Source organism: Macrotis lagotis, chromosome 3, assembly GCF_037893015.1.
Source record: "Macrotis lagotis isolate mMagLag1 chromosome 3, bilby.v1.9.chrom.fasta, whole genome shotgun sequence".
NCBI lineage: Eukaryota > Metazoa > Chordata > Mammalia > Peramelemorphia > Peramelidae > Macrotis > Macrotis lagotis.
This window is the reverse complement of record NC_133660.1, coordinates 22,663,717-22,681,109: the sequence shown is the minus strand read 5'-3', so window position 1 is coordinate 22,681,109 and position 17,393 is coordinate 22,663,717. Positions and strand designations below refer to the sequence as shown.

The window sequence follows — 17,393 nt, the reverse complement described above, 5'->3', positions numbered from 1 at the left end:
AGTTTCTTGGTGTCAGGAAAGTTTTGTTCATTCTTTATTGTTGTAACTCAAGCAGTCCTTCTCCAGCCAGAGCAGTTAATGGTTCAGAAGAATGTTACTCATCCCGGTTATGTTTCTGATAGGACCTTGTACCAGTTTTTGTGGTTTATCAGAATTCCCCTAATTTCCATCACCCATAATACATCTCCCTTGAGCAACAGGGTGAAGTTATTTGTATTATCTGGGGATGCTTCCCAAGATCATAGGTAAGGGAGTGGTCCTAGGGATGTCATTTGTCTGGAAGATAATGGTTTTATTGACTACATTTGAAATGGCTCAAAGAGTGGTTTCTATGATTAATTTTTGAGGCTTGAATTTAATCTTTAATGTTTTAATTTCCATTTCATTCCTTGAAAAATAATTAATAGCTTCTAAGTATAAAACTCTCAGGAGCCCCTGGTGGTTTAGAATTGTTCTTAAAGGTGTTCCCAAAGAAGTTTAACTTTGGGTAAATTTTCCCATTCTGGCAAGGCTACAGCTATGGGCCTGATAACGGTCTTTGTGTCTATGATCCCCACACTAGCTTGGCTTGTTTGATGGGGACTCATCCTTAGAACAATGGCCACCTGGTGATAGTTTGTTTCCCCCCTATTACTCACAGTGATAGAGTCTTCAAGCATGAGGGTATTGCTATCTGCCTTGGCAAAGTTCTGATCTCCCTGACAGTATCCTAGTGTTCTTGCTGTTTGTACAAGAGGCTGTCCCAGGTCCAAGTGAGGCAAGAGGGCTTTGTCATTTTGTCTTGTTTCATGGAAAAGGAGGAAGACAACTTCTATGATTCTGGAGGGGGTACTCTCATTCAGATGTGAATTGGTTTAGATGACCACTGAGCTCCTACTCCTCAGAGGTGATGAGACAGGCCACTGACCCTGTTGAACCAAATTCCCCTCTTCCGGCTATCATTTAGGAATGTGACCCTCATGGAAAAGGGTCACTGCTCTGTTTATTGACTCAACTTACCTTCCACCAATGGTCAAAGAAGCCCAGAAATGATGATAATTGCTAGATCTCTCTCCCTGTTCCCATCCAGGCCATTGCATCCAACATCCAAGAAAGCAGTCCTGGCAGAGATGCCAACAACAAGTTCCTCCACAGGTGCTTCAACTTCTACCTACTCAACCCCCGAAGTCTTTGGCACTGTCAAATGGCTTAACACACAGAACATCATAGTTTAATCAATAGAAATGGTACCACCAAAGATTATTGTCTGCTTTAGCAGTGCCCCTGAAGGACCTTTGGGCCTTTCCAACTGACTTGCCTCTAAAGCCTCCCATTTATATTGCCTGTCCACATTAGAATGTGGCTTCTTGAATTCCAAAAGGATCTATCTTGTATTTTGTATTTCTCTCTTCAGAACTCAACTCACTGCTTGACTTTAGTGACTATTTAATAAATGCCCTTTTAAAATTCCTTCCCTCATTCTGCTGCAAGACTTCCCTTTTTGTTGGTGGAATCTGTGATTAATGTTAGGATGATCATTTATAGATCCATAGATTTAAAGCCATAAGGGACATGAGAAGTCAAGTCCAACTACTTCATCTTACAGAGAAGGAAACTGAGTCTCATAAAGTTTAAAAGACTTGCCTAGGGTCCCACATCTTAGGTGGGATTGGAACATAATATTTCCTAGCTCCACTCTGTGTTTATAGCCAATAAAGAGTTGATATCCACACTTGAAACCCACATATCCCCCCATGGAAATCCACACTTGGAACACATGGATAGATGCATTGGAAGTGTTCCATATTATTTGTACTTTTTAGCTTTCTTCAAGGTGAAAATGAAGTTAAAAGATTCTTTCATGTTCTTTTAAGGCAATCAAAACTAACAAGTAGAATGAACCCCACTTCTAAGAACTCATTTAAACTATTAGATCATATTCCTTTGTAAGTAGGAAAGTCCTTTTTTAAAAAAAATCTGAAGATTATTCTTTCTTCCTCCTTGTAATTTTTGACAAGAAGAAAAAAAGTCGCTAGTCCTTTCTGAGCCTCAGTTTCCCCATTGTAAAATGACAGTGGTAACTCTACTTATATTAGAAAATGGACTTTGCTATGTATACAGTATCCCAGAAGTACAGTTAAAAGTTGTTACTTTTGGGACCCCTCTGTATAAAGGCAAACTCTTGCTTCTGTCATTATTGAGAAAGCTAGGAGACATGATGGATAGAGTCTGGCTGTGGAAAGACTAGTATTCACATCACATCCCTATTCACGAGCAAGAGCTGGGTGATCATTGGCAAGTCGCTTGACCTCCCATAAACTCTCTAACCCTCAGTACCATGGAGGGAAGGTTGAATTTGGAGCTAGAAAGAATGGCTTCCTTTTTACCAGGCCGCCATGACCCTGGGGAAGTGTCCAAGTCAATTTGTATATCAGGTAATTCTCAAAGACTGATTGACAGAGTCAGACACAGATGGGTTATGGTTGACATTGGTGAAGACAGCTCTCATACCAGGGGTTCCCCAGTTGATACAATCCCAGATGCCTAACAGGTTGCTGCTGCTATTAATTATGGACAGGTGGATGAATGATGAGAACAGCTGGCTTGTATATGATACTTCAGGTATTGTGTGTATCTAAACATACATATATACCCTTAATGTTATACATGCTTTGCAAATGCTTATACATACAATGTACATGTATTTACTTTTTATATGAAGGTGTATATATCAGTAGTTCAATAGATCTCTACATGTGGTGTGTGTGTGTGTGTGTGTGTGTGTATGTGTGTGTATCATATATCCACTTGCCTACAATTAGTAGTAGAAAAAATATGGCAGGTGTCTAAGATTGTCTCTGCACAGGAAGCCCCATGGTTTGAATTTGCTGTGTGCTTGTGTGTTTATTCATGCATCTGTGTACATGGAGGTACAGAAGTCCATAAGCCAGTAAGTCACTAGATGTTTCTGAGAAGTCCATTTTGGCAGATACCATGCTAAGCCACAGGACTACAAAGAAAGGCCAAACTAGTCAGTCCAGACCCTCAAGCTGACAATCTAATGGAAAAGAAACCATACAAACCAATATATCCAAACAGACTATAGACAGGATAAGAAAAATAATCATGAATGAAGGGGCATTAAAAAGGGCTTCTTGGAGAAAGAAGGATACTCCCACATCCACAGTTCCAAGGAGAAGTGAATAAGAACCTGGACCTCGACTTGGGAAGGCCCGAGTTCAAGTTCTACCTCAGACACTAACTGTAAACTCTTAAATCACTCCCTCTACCATTTTCAGTTTTCTTATCTGGGAGTAATAATAGCTTCTATTTTACAAGATTGTTGTGAGGATTAGACTGAGACTATTTGTAAAGTGTTTTACAAACCATAATCACTGTGTAAATGCTGTTGTGATGATAAGAATGATTATGATTAATTATTTGTTATTATCTTCTGTCTAAGGTGAGATGAGTGTTGGTTGTTATATTGTTATATTGACCTAATATGCATTGGTTACCCAGTGGAGGATACAGAGGAAGACCTAAGTTCAAATCTTACCTCAACTGCTAGTAGTTGTGTGACCCTGGGCAAGTCCCTTAACACTGTTTACCTCAGTTTCCTCAACTGTAAAGTGAGTTAGAAAAAGAAATGACAAACCATTCCAGTATCTCTGCCAAGAAAACCCCAAATGGGATCACATAGAGTCAGTCATGACTGAAAAATAACAGCAAATTTTTTCAGAGAGAGTCAAATGGCACCTCAGTTTATATCAGTCAAGAAAGTATTGTATATTTATTACTATATTTGGATTGAGATTAGTGAGTCTATGTATTCACTCTAACTTTGGTGGCAGCTGTGTTATGGTAGAAGGCATGATGGATTCCTAATTGTAGAATCATAGAAGTCAAGGAGATGAAGGCATGGAAGGAGCAGGTCTTACCCTAGCAATGTGACTACTACCAGTTAACTAACCAGTCCCAGCCTTACATTTTTCATCTGTGAAATGAGATGATAAAAGTGACCTGTAGGTATGCAAAGAACAGTTTGAATTGGAAAAATGCAATGCTAAAGTCCAATGCCATTGCTTAATGATTGGGCAGAATGTCCCACTCATCAGAAGAACCCAAACCCTAAATTTTCTTGATGAGTTTTATGATGAATGTTACTTTCCTCCAAATCTTCCCCTACCTCCTGTTCCTCCCCTCCTGCCTCAATAAAAGAAGAAGAAGGAAAAAAGGAGAAAGAGGAGAAAGTTATCAGACCCTTCACCTCTTTGATCTGTGCTCTTGGAGGAGTCACTGGTAGAAACTTGGACAAAGTGTCAGATTTTGGATAAGCTCTGGATCAGTCACACTAAAAACTAAAAAAATTGAGGAAAGAATTAGTAAAAAAGAAATCATAATCTCTATTGACCTAGTGGACTACTAATCTCCAGTGCAAGTAATACAACTCTGGAGTCAGATTGAGATTTGAATCTAGCCTCAGATATTTACCTGGGTGACCTTGGCAATCTACTTGTAAGGTGCTACTACCCTACACTTAGCCCAAGGTCTCAATGTTTGCCTCTGTGAAATAAAGGAGCTGAATGAACTGGTCTCTGAGGTCCTTTTAAACTCTTGTTTGTGATATCATGATGTTCCTTCTTTGCCTCAGTTTCTTCAACTGTATAATAAGGGAATTGGACAAAATAACCTTAAGATTTCTTCCAGGCCTAAACCTATGATCTTAAGAATTTGAATTTTGTTGAAGATTCAGAGGGAAGATATATCTTAGAGAGAATTTACAAGTCACTGAGAATGGGAAGTATCTTCTGGGTTTATAAATATTTTTACTCATTTGTAAAATGTGGGAAAATTGGAAAGAACTTTGGATTTGGAGTAAGAGGAGCTGAGTTTGAATTCCAGATCTGCCACTTAATTAATAATAATAATAATTATTATTATTATTGTTATTATTATTAAAATAGTATCCATTTTCAGGAGGAAGATGAAAGTGTCTGCCACCCCCATAAAACAAGATTTTTGAGTTCAGATGATCATAGAACCAGATTTGGATCCTCTAAGGAGATTGGGGATTGAATGTTGTAGTTTGCTCTGAAAAGCTCAGAGTGAAGAAAGCTTGGCTAATATCTCCTTCCTTACCAGGGAGATGCATTTTCATTGAAAAACCATTCCCTGAATTCAGGGAACATCACATGCCATAAAATACCTTGGATTGTATTACATCAAAGAATCTGGATGATAGCTTTGTCTTCTCATCAGTTCACACCATTGTGTCTTCTCATATTGCCAGTTTCTGATGGCTATGTCTTCTCATTAGTTCACACCATTGGCAATCAGTGATGTCTGTGCCTTCTTCTTAGTTTACACTATTGTCAGTCTCTACTGGCTGTAGTTTCTCATTAGTTTACACCACTTACTTTTCTCCAAATCTTCCTTCACCTCCTGATCCTCCCCTCCATGCCTCAATAAAAGAAGAAGGCAAAAAAAGGAGAAAGGGGAGAAAGTTGTCAGACCCATTGATGACTTGACTCCTCATTAGTTCAGACCATTATCTGTCAGTGTTGACTGTGCCTTCTCATCATTTCATACCATTGTCAGTCACAGATGACTGTGTTTTCTCATTAGTTCATACATTGTCAGTCAGTGGAGACTGTGTCATCTCATTAGTTCACACCATCATCAGCTAGTCAGTCAATAAACATTTATTAAGGACCTACTATGTGCCAATCACCACACTAAGTGATGAGAATACAAAGAGAGACAAAAGAAAAATCCCTTCTCTAAAGGAGCTTCTGATCTAATAGGGGAACTTGCCATTAGGAAATGACAAAGAAGTAATATAGGGACAGAAGAACTGAGTTCAAATCTTCCCTCCAGTGTTTACTACCCACATGACCTTGGTTAAATTTGTTAACCTGTCTGAGTCTCAGTTTCCTTATCTATAAAAAAACAGATAAAATCAAATATCTCTGAAGGTTCTTCTAAATCTGGTTTTATGATCGAAGGGAGTGGGGGAGGGATCTCATGCACTTTTTAAATTACTTTCTTTATCCTGCTCCTGAATATTGATATTGTTATTATTACTATAATGACTTTGATAATTTGACTAATCAGAAAAAATCTGGGAAGCAATTTGACAACTGATGAAACAGAAGAGAGAATCATTAAGATTATATGGTTTTCCTTTTTATCTCTATATCAATTGGGCACCAAGCATTGATATCATTGATATAATGTGCCCTTATAAAACACCAATGGGCAAGTGGAAGAATTTGACATTTTCCACAGAACAAAGTTCATGAGTTGCCCTACTTCATTAATTCAATTTACTGGCCTGGATAACTTTGTGAGTCCAGGGCCTTCTCCTAATCACATTTTTTTGGGCCCTCAGGGAGTTGCTTCCAGGTTTCCATAGCCTTTGTTATGGTTGCTGGGACTCAAACCACTGGACTGAAGACAAGCTAAGCCCCGCTGTTAACAAGATGGATTTTGCTTGTATAAAGATTGGAGGGTTGGGCCAATGGAATAACCCCATAGTCACATTTCTCTATTTCCTCCTGAGAGTACCAGAGATCAGAAACTAAATATAGACTTTATGTGAACCACACACCCCAAATAAGAGACTCGGGAATTTTAAATGACTAAATGGAATGAGTCTCTTTCTCTTATTTACCTAACCACAGTGTTGCATTATTTTCCATTAATGTCGGGCCTTCTAAGGCTGCTTGCAGATCTTGGAGGCTGAGAAATGGAAGGGATGCTATTTTCTGCAAAATGATTCTGCATCATTAGCAAATATCCTCTCATATTAATGTGAAATGGAAAGTAATACCTCTAAGAAAGAGTCATCATGGTTCTATGGAAAGACTCTTGGGCCTGAAGTCAGAGGATCTGGAAAAATCTTTGCAGATCTTCTGATCTCTTCCCGTTATGTGAAAGAGGAAGAAACTGAGGTTGATAGAAATTAATGACTCAGAGAGTGACCTAGTTGATGATAGATTTGAATACAAGTTTCTCATCATGGAATCTGAGTTAAAATCCTTGCTCTAATGCTTTTTACCTGTATGATCTCTGTCCTAGCCCCTCTCTATGCTTTAGTTTCTTCATCTGTAAAATGACTAGATTATCTCTATATTCCCTTGCTGGCAACTGGAGAACTTGCCTTGGAATCAGGAAGACCTGAGTATGAAGTAATTCAGACACTTTTTAACTGTATGACCCTATCTGAGTCACTTAACCTCTATCTCAGTTTTCTCATCTGTTAAAATGAAGACTATAAAAACATCTATCTTCCAGAGTTATTATGAGGGTCAAATGAGATAAGATATGGAAAGTGTTTTATAAATTTTAAAGTGTTCTATAAATTCTGAGAATTATCACTCTTTGAACCTCTGAACCCACTGTCACCCTGCCTCCCTTTTCCTACAAACATTTCTGCTCATGCCCACCCACTCAACTCATTCTCAAGTGTGAGGGATGACAGAGGTCTTGATTATTCTCTTGTCAACCAAATACAAGTCAGGACATAGATGATCAGCTACCCCTCCAGGAAGGCACAACAGCCCTCTAATTCTAACTCCTTTGTCCTCAGAAAGACTTGAGAGAACAACTTTGAGAACTTTGAGTTTCCAAAGATATCTGCAGCAGATTTTTAAAAAAATATTAGATAATCCAAGCAATGAATTGAGGAAGGGGAGGTATGAAAGGCACAGTATGGAAAGTCAGATCTGGTCAGATTCTAAGTTTGGAGGTGGGAAGTTTCTTTCAGGTTATATTGATTAATTATATTGCCTGTCCTTCATTTTTGAAGAGAGCTATGATATCAGAAAGATGATGCCTTAACATGCATGTGAATTAGATTTTAGTAAGGGAGTGCTGTGTGAAATCACCAGCCTCACTTTCTCCTCTGGGGCTATTTGAATCCAGTGGCCAGATAAGAATCAGGATGACTGGCAGTGGCCGGGATGCAAGGCACTCAGGGATAAGTGATTTGCCCAAGGACATAACAGCTAGCACTTGACTGAGGTCAAATTTGAACTTAGGTCATTTTGACTCTAGGGCTGTTTCTCTACCCCATTGCACCACCTAATTGCAACTACTTCAGGAAAGGGACTGGTTTTGTAGATAAGATTTTAACCCCAGATCCTAGCACAATGCCTTGCATGCAACAGACACTTAGTGGTTGCTGCATTGATTGTAGGAAACTGATTTCATTCATTAAAGTTTCACTGGAGAAATGTAGAAGATGATAAAAAAAATTCCAAAGAAAATTTTGGTAGAGAGAACACAGATCCCAGAATCAGGGCATCTGGGTTCAAATCCCACCTCTGCCTCTTACTCTAGGCCAGCTTGGATAAATCACTTGCCTTCTTGGACTTCAATTTCCTCATCAGTAAAAGAAAGAGATTGTACTAGAGGGTTTCTATGATTCCTTTGAGCTCTAGGAATCTATGCTAAAGATTATAATCTTCCCAATAAAATGTAAACTCCTTGAGGGCAAGGACTGAGTTTTCATTGTTTCTGTAGCCTCAGCACCTAGCATAGCTATGTTCAGATTGCAAGCACTTATTAAATGCTTAGTGAATCGAGTGAATGAATGAATGAATGAATCTTGAGTTTCCCCACTATTGAGATCACTTTCTGACTCCTGTATGCTTTGTCTGTATTTCTAGTCTTTCTCTTTAAGCAAACTTGCTCTGACGTCAGAGGAACTGGTTTAAAATCTTGCCTTTCCTACTGACAATCTATGTGATTTGGGGGAAGTCACTTAACTTCACTGGACCTCAGTTTTCTCCCCGTAAAAAATGAGGATTAGATGAAGATGATGATAATGATAGTTATGATAGTGATGATGATAATGGTGATAGGGATGATGATGGTAATGATGAGAGTGAGGATGATGGTAATGGGGACAGTGACTAATGTTAATATTTATCTACCACCTATGTATCAGGTACTGAGTTAAATGGTTTACAAAGATTAGCCCATTTGATCTTCACAAGAATCATGAGAGGTTAGTACTTTTATTATCTCCATTTTACAGATAAGGAAACAGGGGCAAATAGAAGTTAAGTGATTTCCCCAAGGACACTCATCCAGTAAATTATGGGACAGGATTTGAACTTGTCTTCCTAATGCCAAGCCTGGTGTTGAATCCATGCTGCCACTAAATTGCCCCAATAACTAGATATCTTTTAAGGATCCTTCCGATCCAAAATCTATGGTCTCATCACCCATCATAGGCATTAGAAAGTCTCAGACTTATTGAACCTTTGAATGACTGGAATCTTTGGTGTAAGATGAAAATGTAGAACAATTCATGTCCTAAATGTCAGAGTGTGATCTGCAGCATTTCTCTGGGAGAATTGCACTAAATGAGAAGATGAGGCAAAGCAGGTCAGTCTGAGAGGAGCTATGGCCAAAAGATAACACAGGTGGGTCTGGGGGAGAAGAGTGTCCCAAATGAGGATCTCATTACAGAAATCCAAAGTGCTAGACTCAGGGTCTGACCTTTGTGTGTAGGTCTCCTTAGAGTGATTCATGAAGCAGGAAGTAAGTGGTGGGTCCGGGATCTGGATCTGGGGCTCCTGGAGCCAAGTATGAGCTCTTTCCACAAACAGACCACTCTGTCTACCTGGAAAATGTAAGCAGTCCTTCCATGGAACAGCAAGGATGTTTAGCTTAAGGGAGGTAGGGAATGATTTGTCTTCAAGTGTTTTAATGACTCCTAGGTTACCAGCTCAGAGATTCAAAGCTGAGGAGACCTCAGATGTCCCTGAGTCCTCCCTCACCTCTGCCTCAGAATCCCTTCCTTTCTTCAAAAATCAGCCAAGGTGCCAACTTTCACATGAAGCTTTTCTCCCAAGATCTGGTATCCTCACTCACTAACTTTCCTCAATTTAACTAACTGGTATTTCTTCTTTGCACGCATATTTATAAGTATCTGTGTGTGTGTGTGTCTATATGGCCATGGATGGTTGTACTAACTGACAGGTGGTTTGAAACTCAGAGTTCAGGGAGTGAGATCATAGAAAACAGACTAGAGAGGTGTCAGCTTGTAGAAGACAAGAAATGGAGGAGCCAGACTGTGGAAGACCTTAGCTGCAATTTATCCTTTATCCTAGAGGCAAGTAGGAGCTATGGAAGACTTTAGAGTAGGGTGGTGACATCATCACATTTATCAGATCCAATTGGAAGGTTCTGAGGTTCTTTTTTTTTAGTTTTTTTTTTTGCAAGGCAAATGGGGTTAAGTGGCTTGCCCAAGGCCACACAGCTAGGTAATTATTAAATGTCAGAGACCAGATCTGAACCCAGGTACTCCTGACTCCAGGGCTGGTGCTTTATCCACTGTGCCACCTAGCTGCCCCTGGGTTCTGAGGTTCTACAATGGTCATAATAGCTCACATTTCTATGTAGCTTATAAATATGTATATAGATGTACATATATACATACATATCTCTATATACACAAATATAGATAGACACATTTCTCTATATAGAACTTTGTAAACCTTTAAGCTGCAAAGAAATGTGAACTATTATTTATATAAGAAATATTATTATAAATATATAATATATAGTATATTTATTATAAATGTTTTATTATAATATATAACATAATATAATATATTAATGGATTATATAATCTATTATATTTAAATCTATTAATATATAATATTTGTAATATGAATATAATATAATTATATAATATATAATATATTACATATATGTATGTATATGTGTATACATATATATAAAACTGGAAACTTTATATATAAATATATGCATATATGTATGTATGTATGTATGTATGTATGAAGACATCCTGTGTGAGAGAGAGATCGAGGCAGAAAGCAAAGAGGGATTTTTGGATATGTGTGTATATGTGGGGGGGGCAGTCTCATTTGATCCTCAGAACAACCCTGTGAGGTAGGTGTTGCTATTATTATGATGCCATTTTATAGATGAGGCAACTGAGTCTGAGAATGGTGAAGGTTCCCACATAGTATCTCAAGTCTTCCAACTCCAGCACTTCTATCTGGCTCTACCACCCATTTGCTGATTTTATGAAACAGAGGCAATGATCTTTCACATTAAAGTTTCACCTGGATCTCAAGCTTTCAAGTATTTTCCCATTAGTTGTATTCTAAGAGAGTGTAGTGCCAGATGCACAGGAGACACTTGATACCTACTGTCTAGATTACAGAAGAATCTGAGAAACCAGCTGAAAGGTCAGTGCCCATAAGAACAAATGAACAAATATCTTTAAAATTATTTGTCAAGTGATTTTTAAATAATTGTAATATCAATAATAATCACATTTATGTGCATATCATATATATGCTTATGATGTAAGCACCTTGAATGTCCATATCACATACTATAAGACTCTAATAAGCTCTTGTCCTGAATTGAGGAAAGATGTTCACTTTGCCTTGGAGTCCACTTGGAAAACTTGAGTACTGGCGCCATGAGTGAAGAAGAAATCCTCTGACTTGTGATGAAGGCAAGAGAAGCCAATCCAGATTCTGGGGTTGGAGTGGAGGCCGAGGGAGAGAGGCACATGCTAAGTTGGCTCTGCCTTCCCCACCACCCTTTGTTCAAGGGGCGCTTCCTTCCTGGAGCTTGGTTCCCCCAGGAAAACCCATCTGTTGCCTTCTGTATGGCAGCTGTTTTTCACTCCAAGGAATTATAAAGGTGGTCTCACTTCCCTTTCCCATCTGCTCATTTCCTCACTTTACTCATGCTGTCTCTGATATTTCTTTCTGGGATAAACAAGCAAATTGTTTATCCAAACAGTTTAAATTTTTCTCTGTTCCCTTGCCTCTCAGTTCTTAGATAATCCTGTGAAAAGAGTTGTTTATATAATATGGCCATAAATCACCCTTTGTCATTAGTTTTATGTTGTGATGGTAAGAAGTGAAATTAGTGCTTTGGGTATAAATATACAAACTGGGGAGAAACTGGGGCTGGTGAAGCCAGGTCATCATGCTATCCAAAGCTATCCACTAGTTATAACTATAAAGTGAATATATAATGTTTTTATTTTCTTGTGAATTCTGATCTTGGGACCAGAATGGATTCTTCTTGGTTCATAACCATTAGAGTTGGAAGGGACTCAGAAGTTATCAAGTCCTGTCCCCTTGTTTAACAAAAAAAAAAAATTGAGGCCCAGGGGTTACAGTGATTCTCCCAGGGACACACAACTAGGAAGTGACCAAGGTAATTTGGAACTCGGGTCTCTCCTGAATTCCAGTCTAGCTTCCTTTTCCATTAAATTTTTTTGTGCCTGGGAAAAATGATGGTCTTTCTGGAGTAGCCACAAGCCTGACCTATTTAATGGGGGCAAAAGATAGAGATTAACAGGTGAATGTGAAGAGAGTTTAGGCTTGAATGAGATTACTTCCAGAGTGGGAGTAGTGATGGACGTACATTAATTGAAAGAAGAAGAAAGAAAAGGAAAAGGAGAAAAAACAAGGAAGAAGAGAATGAAGAAGTAAGAGGAAGAAAAAGGATGATGAAGGATGATGATGTTATTCTTCATAACAAAAATGAAGTAGATGATAATGGCAATGGTGATAACTAGGGATTGAATAGAAATAACCAAGTGGGGGAGGGTTAAAAGAGCATCAGAAGAGAGCAAGAGTCTATCCCCCTTTCCTCCTTTCTTTTTCTCCCTATTTCCTTTCTAGTCTTATCCTCCTACCACCATCATCACCCCTCAGTTCCATTCAAGGTCATTCTTGGAGTCTTAATTGGATGAAAGTCATTGACTTCAATGTGAATGACCAATGAGCATCATTCATCCAGGTGGCATTTCTGGCTACCATCTGAACTTAATTGTCTCTATAAGAGTCCCCATTTCTTCTTCTTCTGGGGCTTGACATTCATTCCAGGTGGTACAGCCAGGTAGCTGAGGCAATGTGATTTCCGTAGAAGGGGATCAATCTAATATTAAAAGACCTGAGTTTGAATCCCAACTCTTGTATAATCTTTATAACCTTAAGCAAGTTACTTCCCTAACTCAGGTTTCAGGTTTGCACTAGAGAGTTGCTCAAAATCCCTCCCAGTTCTAAGTCTTTTCATCTTTGCCTCCTTACACATACTAGTCCAATGGGCAGCATGAGCTAGTGGGTAGTATGCTAGATTTGGGATCAGGAGACTCTGATAAGAATCCAGCCTCAGATTCAAACAAACTTTGCAGTCATGGAGTGGTAGCATAGTGTATAGAGCACCAAGTCTGGAATCAGGAAGATGAGTTCAAATCCAGCCTCAGACACTTAGTGGCTATGGTGACTCTGGGCAAGTCACTTCACCATATTAACCTCAGTTTCCTCATCTTTAAAATGAGTTGGAGAAAGAAATGGCAAACCATTCCTGCATCTTTGCCAAGATAATTTCAAATGTGGTCATAGAGAAATGACTCAATAACAGTGCAGTCATGTAGCAAATCATGAACTCTGAGCCTCGGTTTCTTCATCTACAAAATAAGAACAATAATAAATGTGCTACTTACCTCCCAAGGTTGTTATATTTGGGCTTGGGATTTCACTGGTTCATAAAATTCCCACAGGATGACTTTCTCCAACAATGAAGATCAGTAACTTATTTGAAACTTGCAATTTTAGAGAACTATCCTGTGGCAGTGGGAGGTAAAATCCATCACCTAGGCATGTGTCACATGTAGTGTTTGAACTTAAGGCTTTCAGGTGCCACATATTGCCTCTCAAAGTTCTATGGAAATATGAATATGTGTGATAATGGCCATCTGTCAAGGAAAGGAGGAGGAATGACTCAGAGATTTAGAGCTGGAAGGGACCAAACCCCCATTTTACAGATGAGGAAAGTGACCCATCTTTGGATCACCTAGCTAGTTGTTGGATGAAGTGGTAGTTGAACACAGGTTCTTTCTCATTCTGTCTGACATCCAGTAGGATGTTACCATAATAAAATACTGGAGTGGTTTACCTTTTCATTCTTCAACTCATTTTATAAATGAGGAAACTGAGGTAAATAGGATTAAGTGGCTACTGGCCTAGGTTCACACAATTAATGGGTATCTCAGGTCAGACTTGAATTCAGTTTCTCTTGACTCCAGACCCAGAACTCTATCTGCTGCACCACTTAGGTAGAGCTTGTTTTATTCAGTAATATGCCACCAAAGCACCTGGCCTCCCTCATCTTTGTAAATGGTTCAATACCCACTAGAGTGAGAAGAGAGCAGATGCTTGGGGGCACAAATGGAGAAGAATTCTTTCCTCAGCAATTTGAAATCACTTAAAATATTCTTCTCAGGTAGAATTGAAAGTGTTAGTTTTGCCAATTGAGCAGAGATCCTTCCTGTCTTGCTGACTGCTGACTACTTTGTTTTTTTTTTTCACCTCCTCCCACCCTCTGCCATTAAGGCCGCCATGATACCATCCGCCCAAACCCTCAAGATAATGGATTTCTCCTTCAGTGACTTCGAGCTCTCTGATTTGGACACGGCCCTCTGCACAATTCGGATGTTCACTGACCTCAACCTCGTGCAGAATTTTCAGATGAAACACGAGGTAAGAGGAAAGGGGAGGAGATGGGACATGGGGAATTATTCAATATAAATGATTTGGAAGCTATTTTGTGTATCATAAAATTGTGCAAACAAAGATGCTTTGGATAGCATGATGACCTGGCTTCACCAGCCCCAGTTTCTCCCCCATTTATATATTTATACCCAAAACACTAATTTCACTTCTTACCATCACAACATAAAACTAATGACAAAGGATGATTTGTGGCCATATTATATATCAGGGGTCCTGGGTTCAAATCTTGACTGTGTTAGTGACTACCTGTATAAACATAGGCAAATCATATTACTCTTCCAGACTTCAAGTTTCTTATTTGCGAAATGAAACATTCTGGATTAGATCAGTGTTGAGATTCTAACCTTCTTTCAATCTGTATGATTCCCCAGAGCCACATTTTCCTAATTCCTATAAAATCATTTCACACTTTTGTGTCTGAGTAATTTTTCAATGTGTTTTGGAATCAATATAATTCTGGTTTCTGCTTTAGTCAGGTTTCCTCTATAATTTGCAAATCATCAATCTTTCTTTTCTATTTGCATAAACAACAAGATGATCCTTGCCCTTACCATCTACAATCTGAACTATCATAACTGTCCTAAGCTAATGGTTTTCCATCCCATCCATTTGACTTTCCTTCTATCTCTCTTATTCTAGGCTATTTCTTACCCTTGTTTCTAATATCATTATAGAATAAAGCAAATGGATACAAAGTTTCTGAATAATTAATGACCAAATTATTAATTAGGCTAGGCAGCAACCAATAAATTGATGGTCAATGATTTCTCTTGGTCACCAAAGATGCCCAATATAGACCCCTGACAAATGAAAATCAACAGTGCTTGGTGGACATTTAATGAGCAGATGAGTTAAAAATCTTTCGCTCCTCCTGAATGAGAACACAACTTGATCATGAGATTCAGTTGGAAAGGGGAGTCCATCTTCAGCTAGACAACTATGCTTGGTTTTCTCCTCCATGAACTAGGTTATCCTACTGGAAGAGTATAAGGAGAGAGACTACATTCTCAGGATAAAGACTGGTCCACACTGATTTCTGTTTATACTCCAAACAGAAGTTAAGTCTCCTGATGGGAAGGGGTCCTGCCCAAGATCCAAGTGTATGCCCTTCAGGGGCTGATTTTGACAAGAACTGGGTCTTAATGAGGAAACTGACAATAATAGCCTGGATTCCAACTCAATAATTGGTTGTTATTATAAAGAATAATAATAAATTATCTCATTCATTAGATTCTTTTTTTAAGGTTTTTTGATTTTTTTTTGCAAGGCAATAGGGTTAAGTGGCTTGCCCAAGGCCACACAGCTAGGTAATTATTAAATGTCTGAGGCCAGATTTGAACTCAGGTATTCCTGACTCCAGGGCCAGTGCCATTCATTAGATTTTAAAGATTTAGCTTGGTCCTACCTCAGAACTTACTGTGGTCTAGTACTGGTTATTTTTTTCAGGTTCAGTTCTTGTGCTTGGACCTTAGACTCCTTTCCTCCCATACCTTCCCTTGTTTTTTTGTTCCATTAAAGATTTTATTTATTTTGAGTTTTACAATTTTTCTCCTAATCTTACTTCCCTCCCCCCCAACCCCTCACAGAAGGCAATTTGTCAGTCTTTATATTGTTTCCATGCTGTACATTGATCCAAATTGAGTGTGATGAGAGAGAAATCATATCCTTAAGGAAGAAACATAAAGTATAAGAGATAGCAAGATCAGACAATAAGATATCAGTTTTTTTCTAAATTAAATGGAATAGTCCTTGAACTTTGTTCAAATTCCATGGTTTTTTATTTGGATACAGATGGTATTCTCCATTGCAGACAGCCCCAAATTGTCCCTGATTTTTGAACTGATGAAATGAGTAAGTCCATCAAGGTTGATCATCACCCCCATGTTGCTGTTAGGGTGTACAATGTTTTTCTGGTTCTGCTCATCTCATTCAGCATCAGTTCATGCAAGTCCCTCGGGTTTCCCTGAATTCCCATCCCTCCTGGTTTCTAATAGAACAATAGTGTTCTATGACATACATATACCACAGTTTGCTAAGCCATTCCCCAACTGAAGGAACTTGATTTACAATTCTTTGCCACCACAAACAGGGCTGCTATGAATATTTTTGTACAAGTGATGTTTTTACCCTTCTGGGTATAGACCCAGTAGTGGTCATACCTTCCTTTGTCAACATGTAGGGTCTGGACTAGGTAGTGTTCTCTCTTGTTCCTCTGGTCACCACATCTTCAAAAGGTCACTCCACATTCACCCCTAAAGAAATACCTCTCGATTCATACAAGAGATAGTGAACCATTAATACTCTGCAGTGTATATCCTTGAGATAATCACTTTACTGGTGATTTCCCCCTCCCCTATCCCCACATGCATATACATACATACATACATACATATATATATATATATATATATATATTTGTCTATCTATCTATCTATCTATCTATCTATCTATCTATCTATCTATCTATATTAATCCTGGCAGACAGGAAGCCCTTAGTATATGGATATTGATTGATTAAGATTAAGAGTAGCAAGAATGGAAGCAGCTAGGTGGTGCAATGGATAGAGCACCGGCCCTGGAGTAAGGAGAACCTGACTTCAAATCCAGTCTTAGACACATAATAATTAATTATCTGTATGACCTTGGACAAGTCATTTAACCCCACTTCCTTGTAATACAAACTAAAAAAAGAGTAACCAGCATGGCCAAGGCAAAGAGAATATTCAAGAAAAGAACTAATCATTTATGGGAGACAGTAGCTAAGGAAAGAGCTGGAAAAGAAGGTCACATGGTCTTTTGATAGTCCCATCATGGCTTTGCTCTAAT

General features: G+C 38.7%; 1 protein-coding gene across 6 annotated transcripts in view; it reads left to right on the top strand.

Annotated features, from left to right (window-relative positions):
- PDE5A (phosphodiesterase 5A) overlaps nucleotides 1-17,393 on the top strand; it is a 181,075-nt gene that overhangs the window by 115,246 nt on the left and 48,436 nt on the right. For all 6 annotated transcript variants that reach the window (XM_074228323.1, XM_074228322.1, XM_074228327.1 and 3 more), the window contains exon 12: nucleotides 14,388-14,534. In XM_074228323.1, the coding sequence (XP_074084424.1) occupies nucleotides 14,388-14,534 (147 nt within the window). The remainder of the gene's footprint in view (nucleotides 1-14,387; nucleotides 14,535-17,393) is intronic.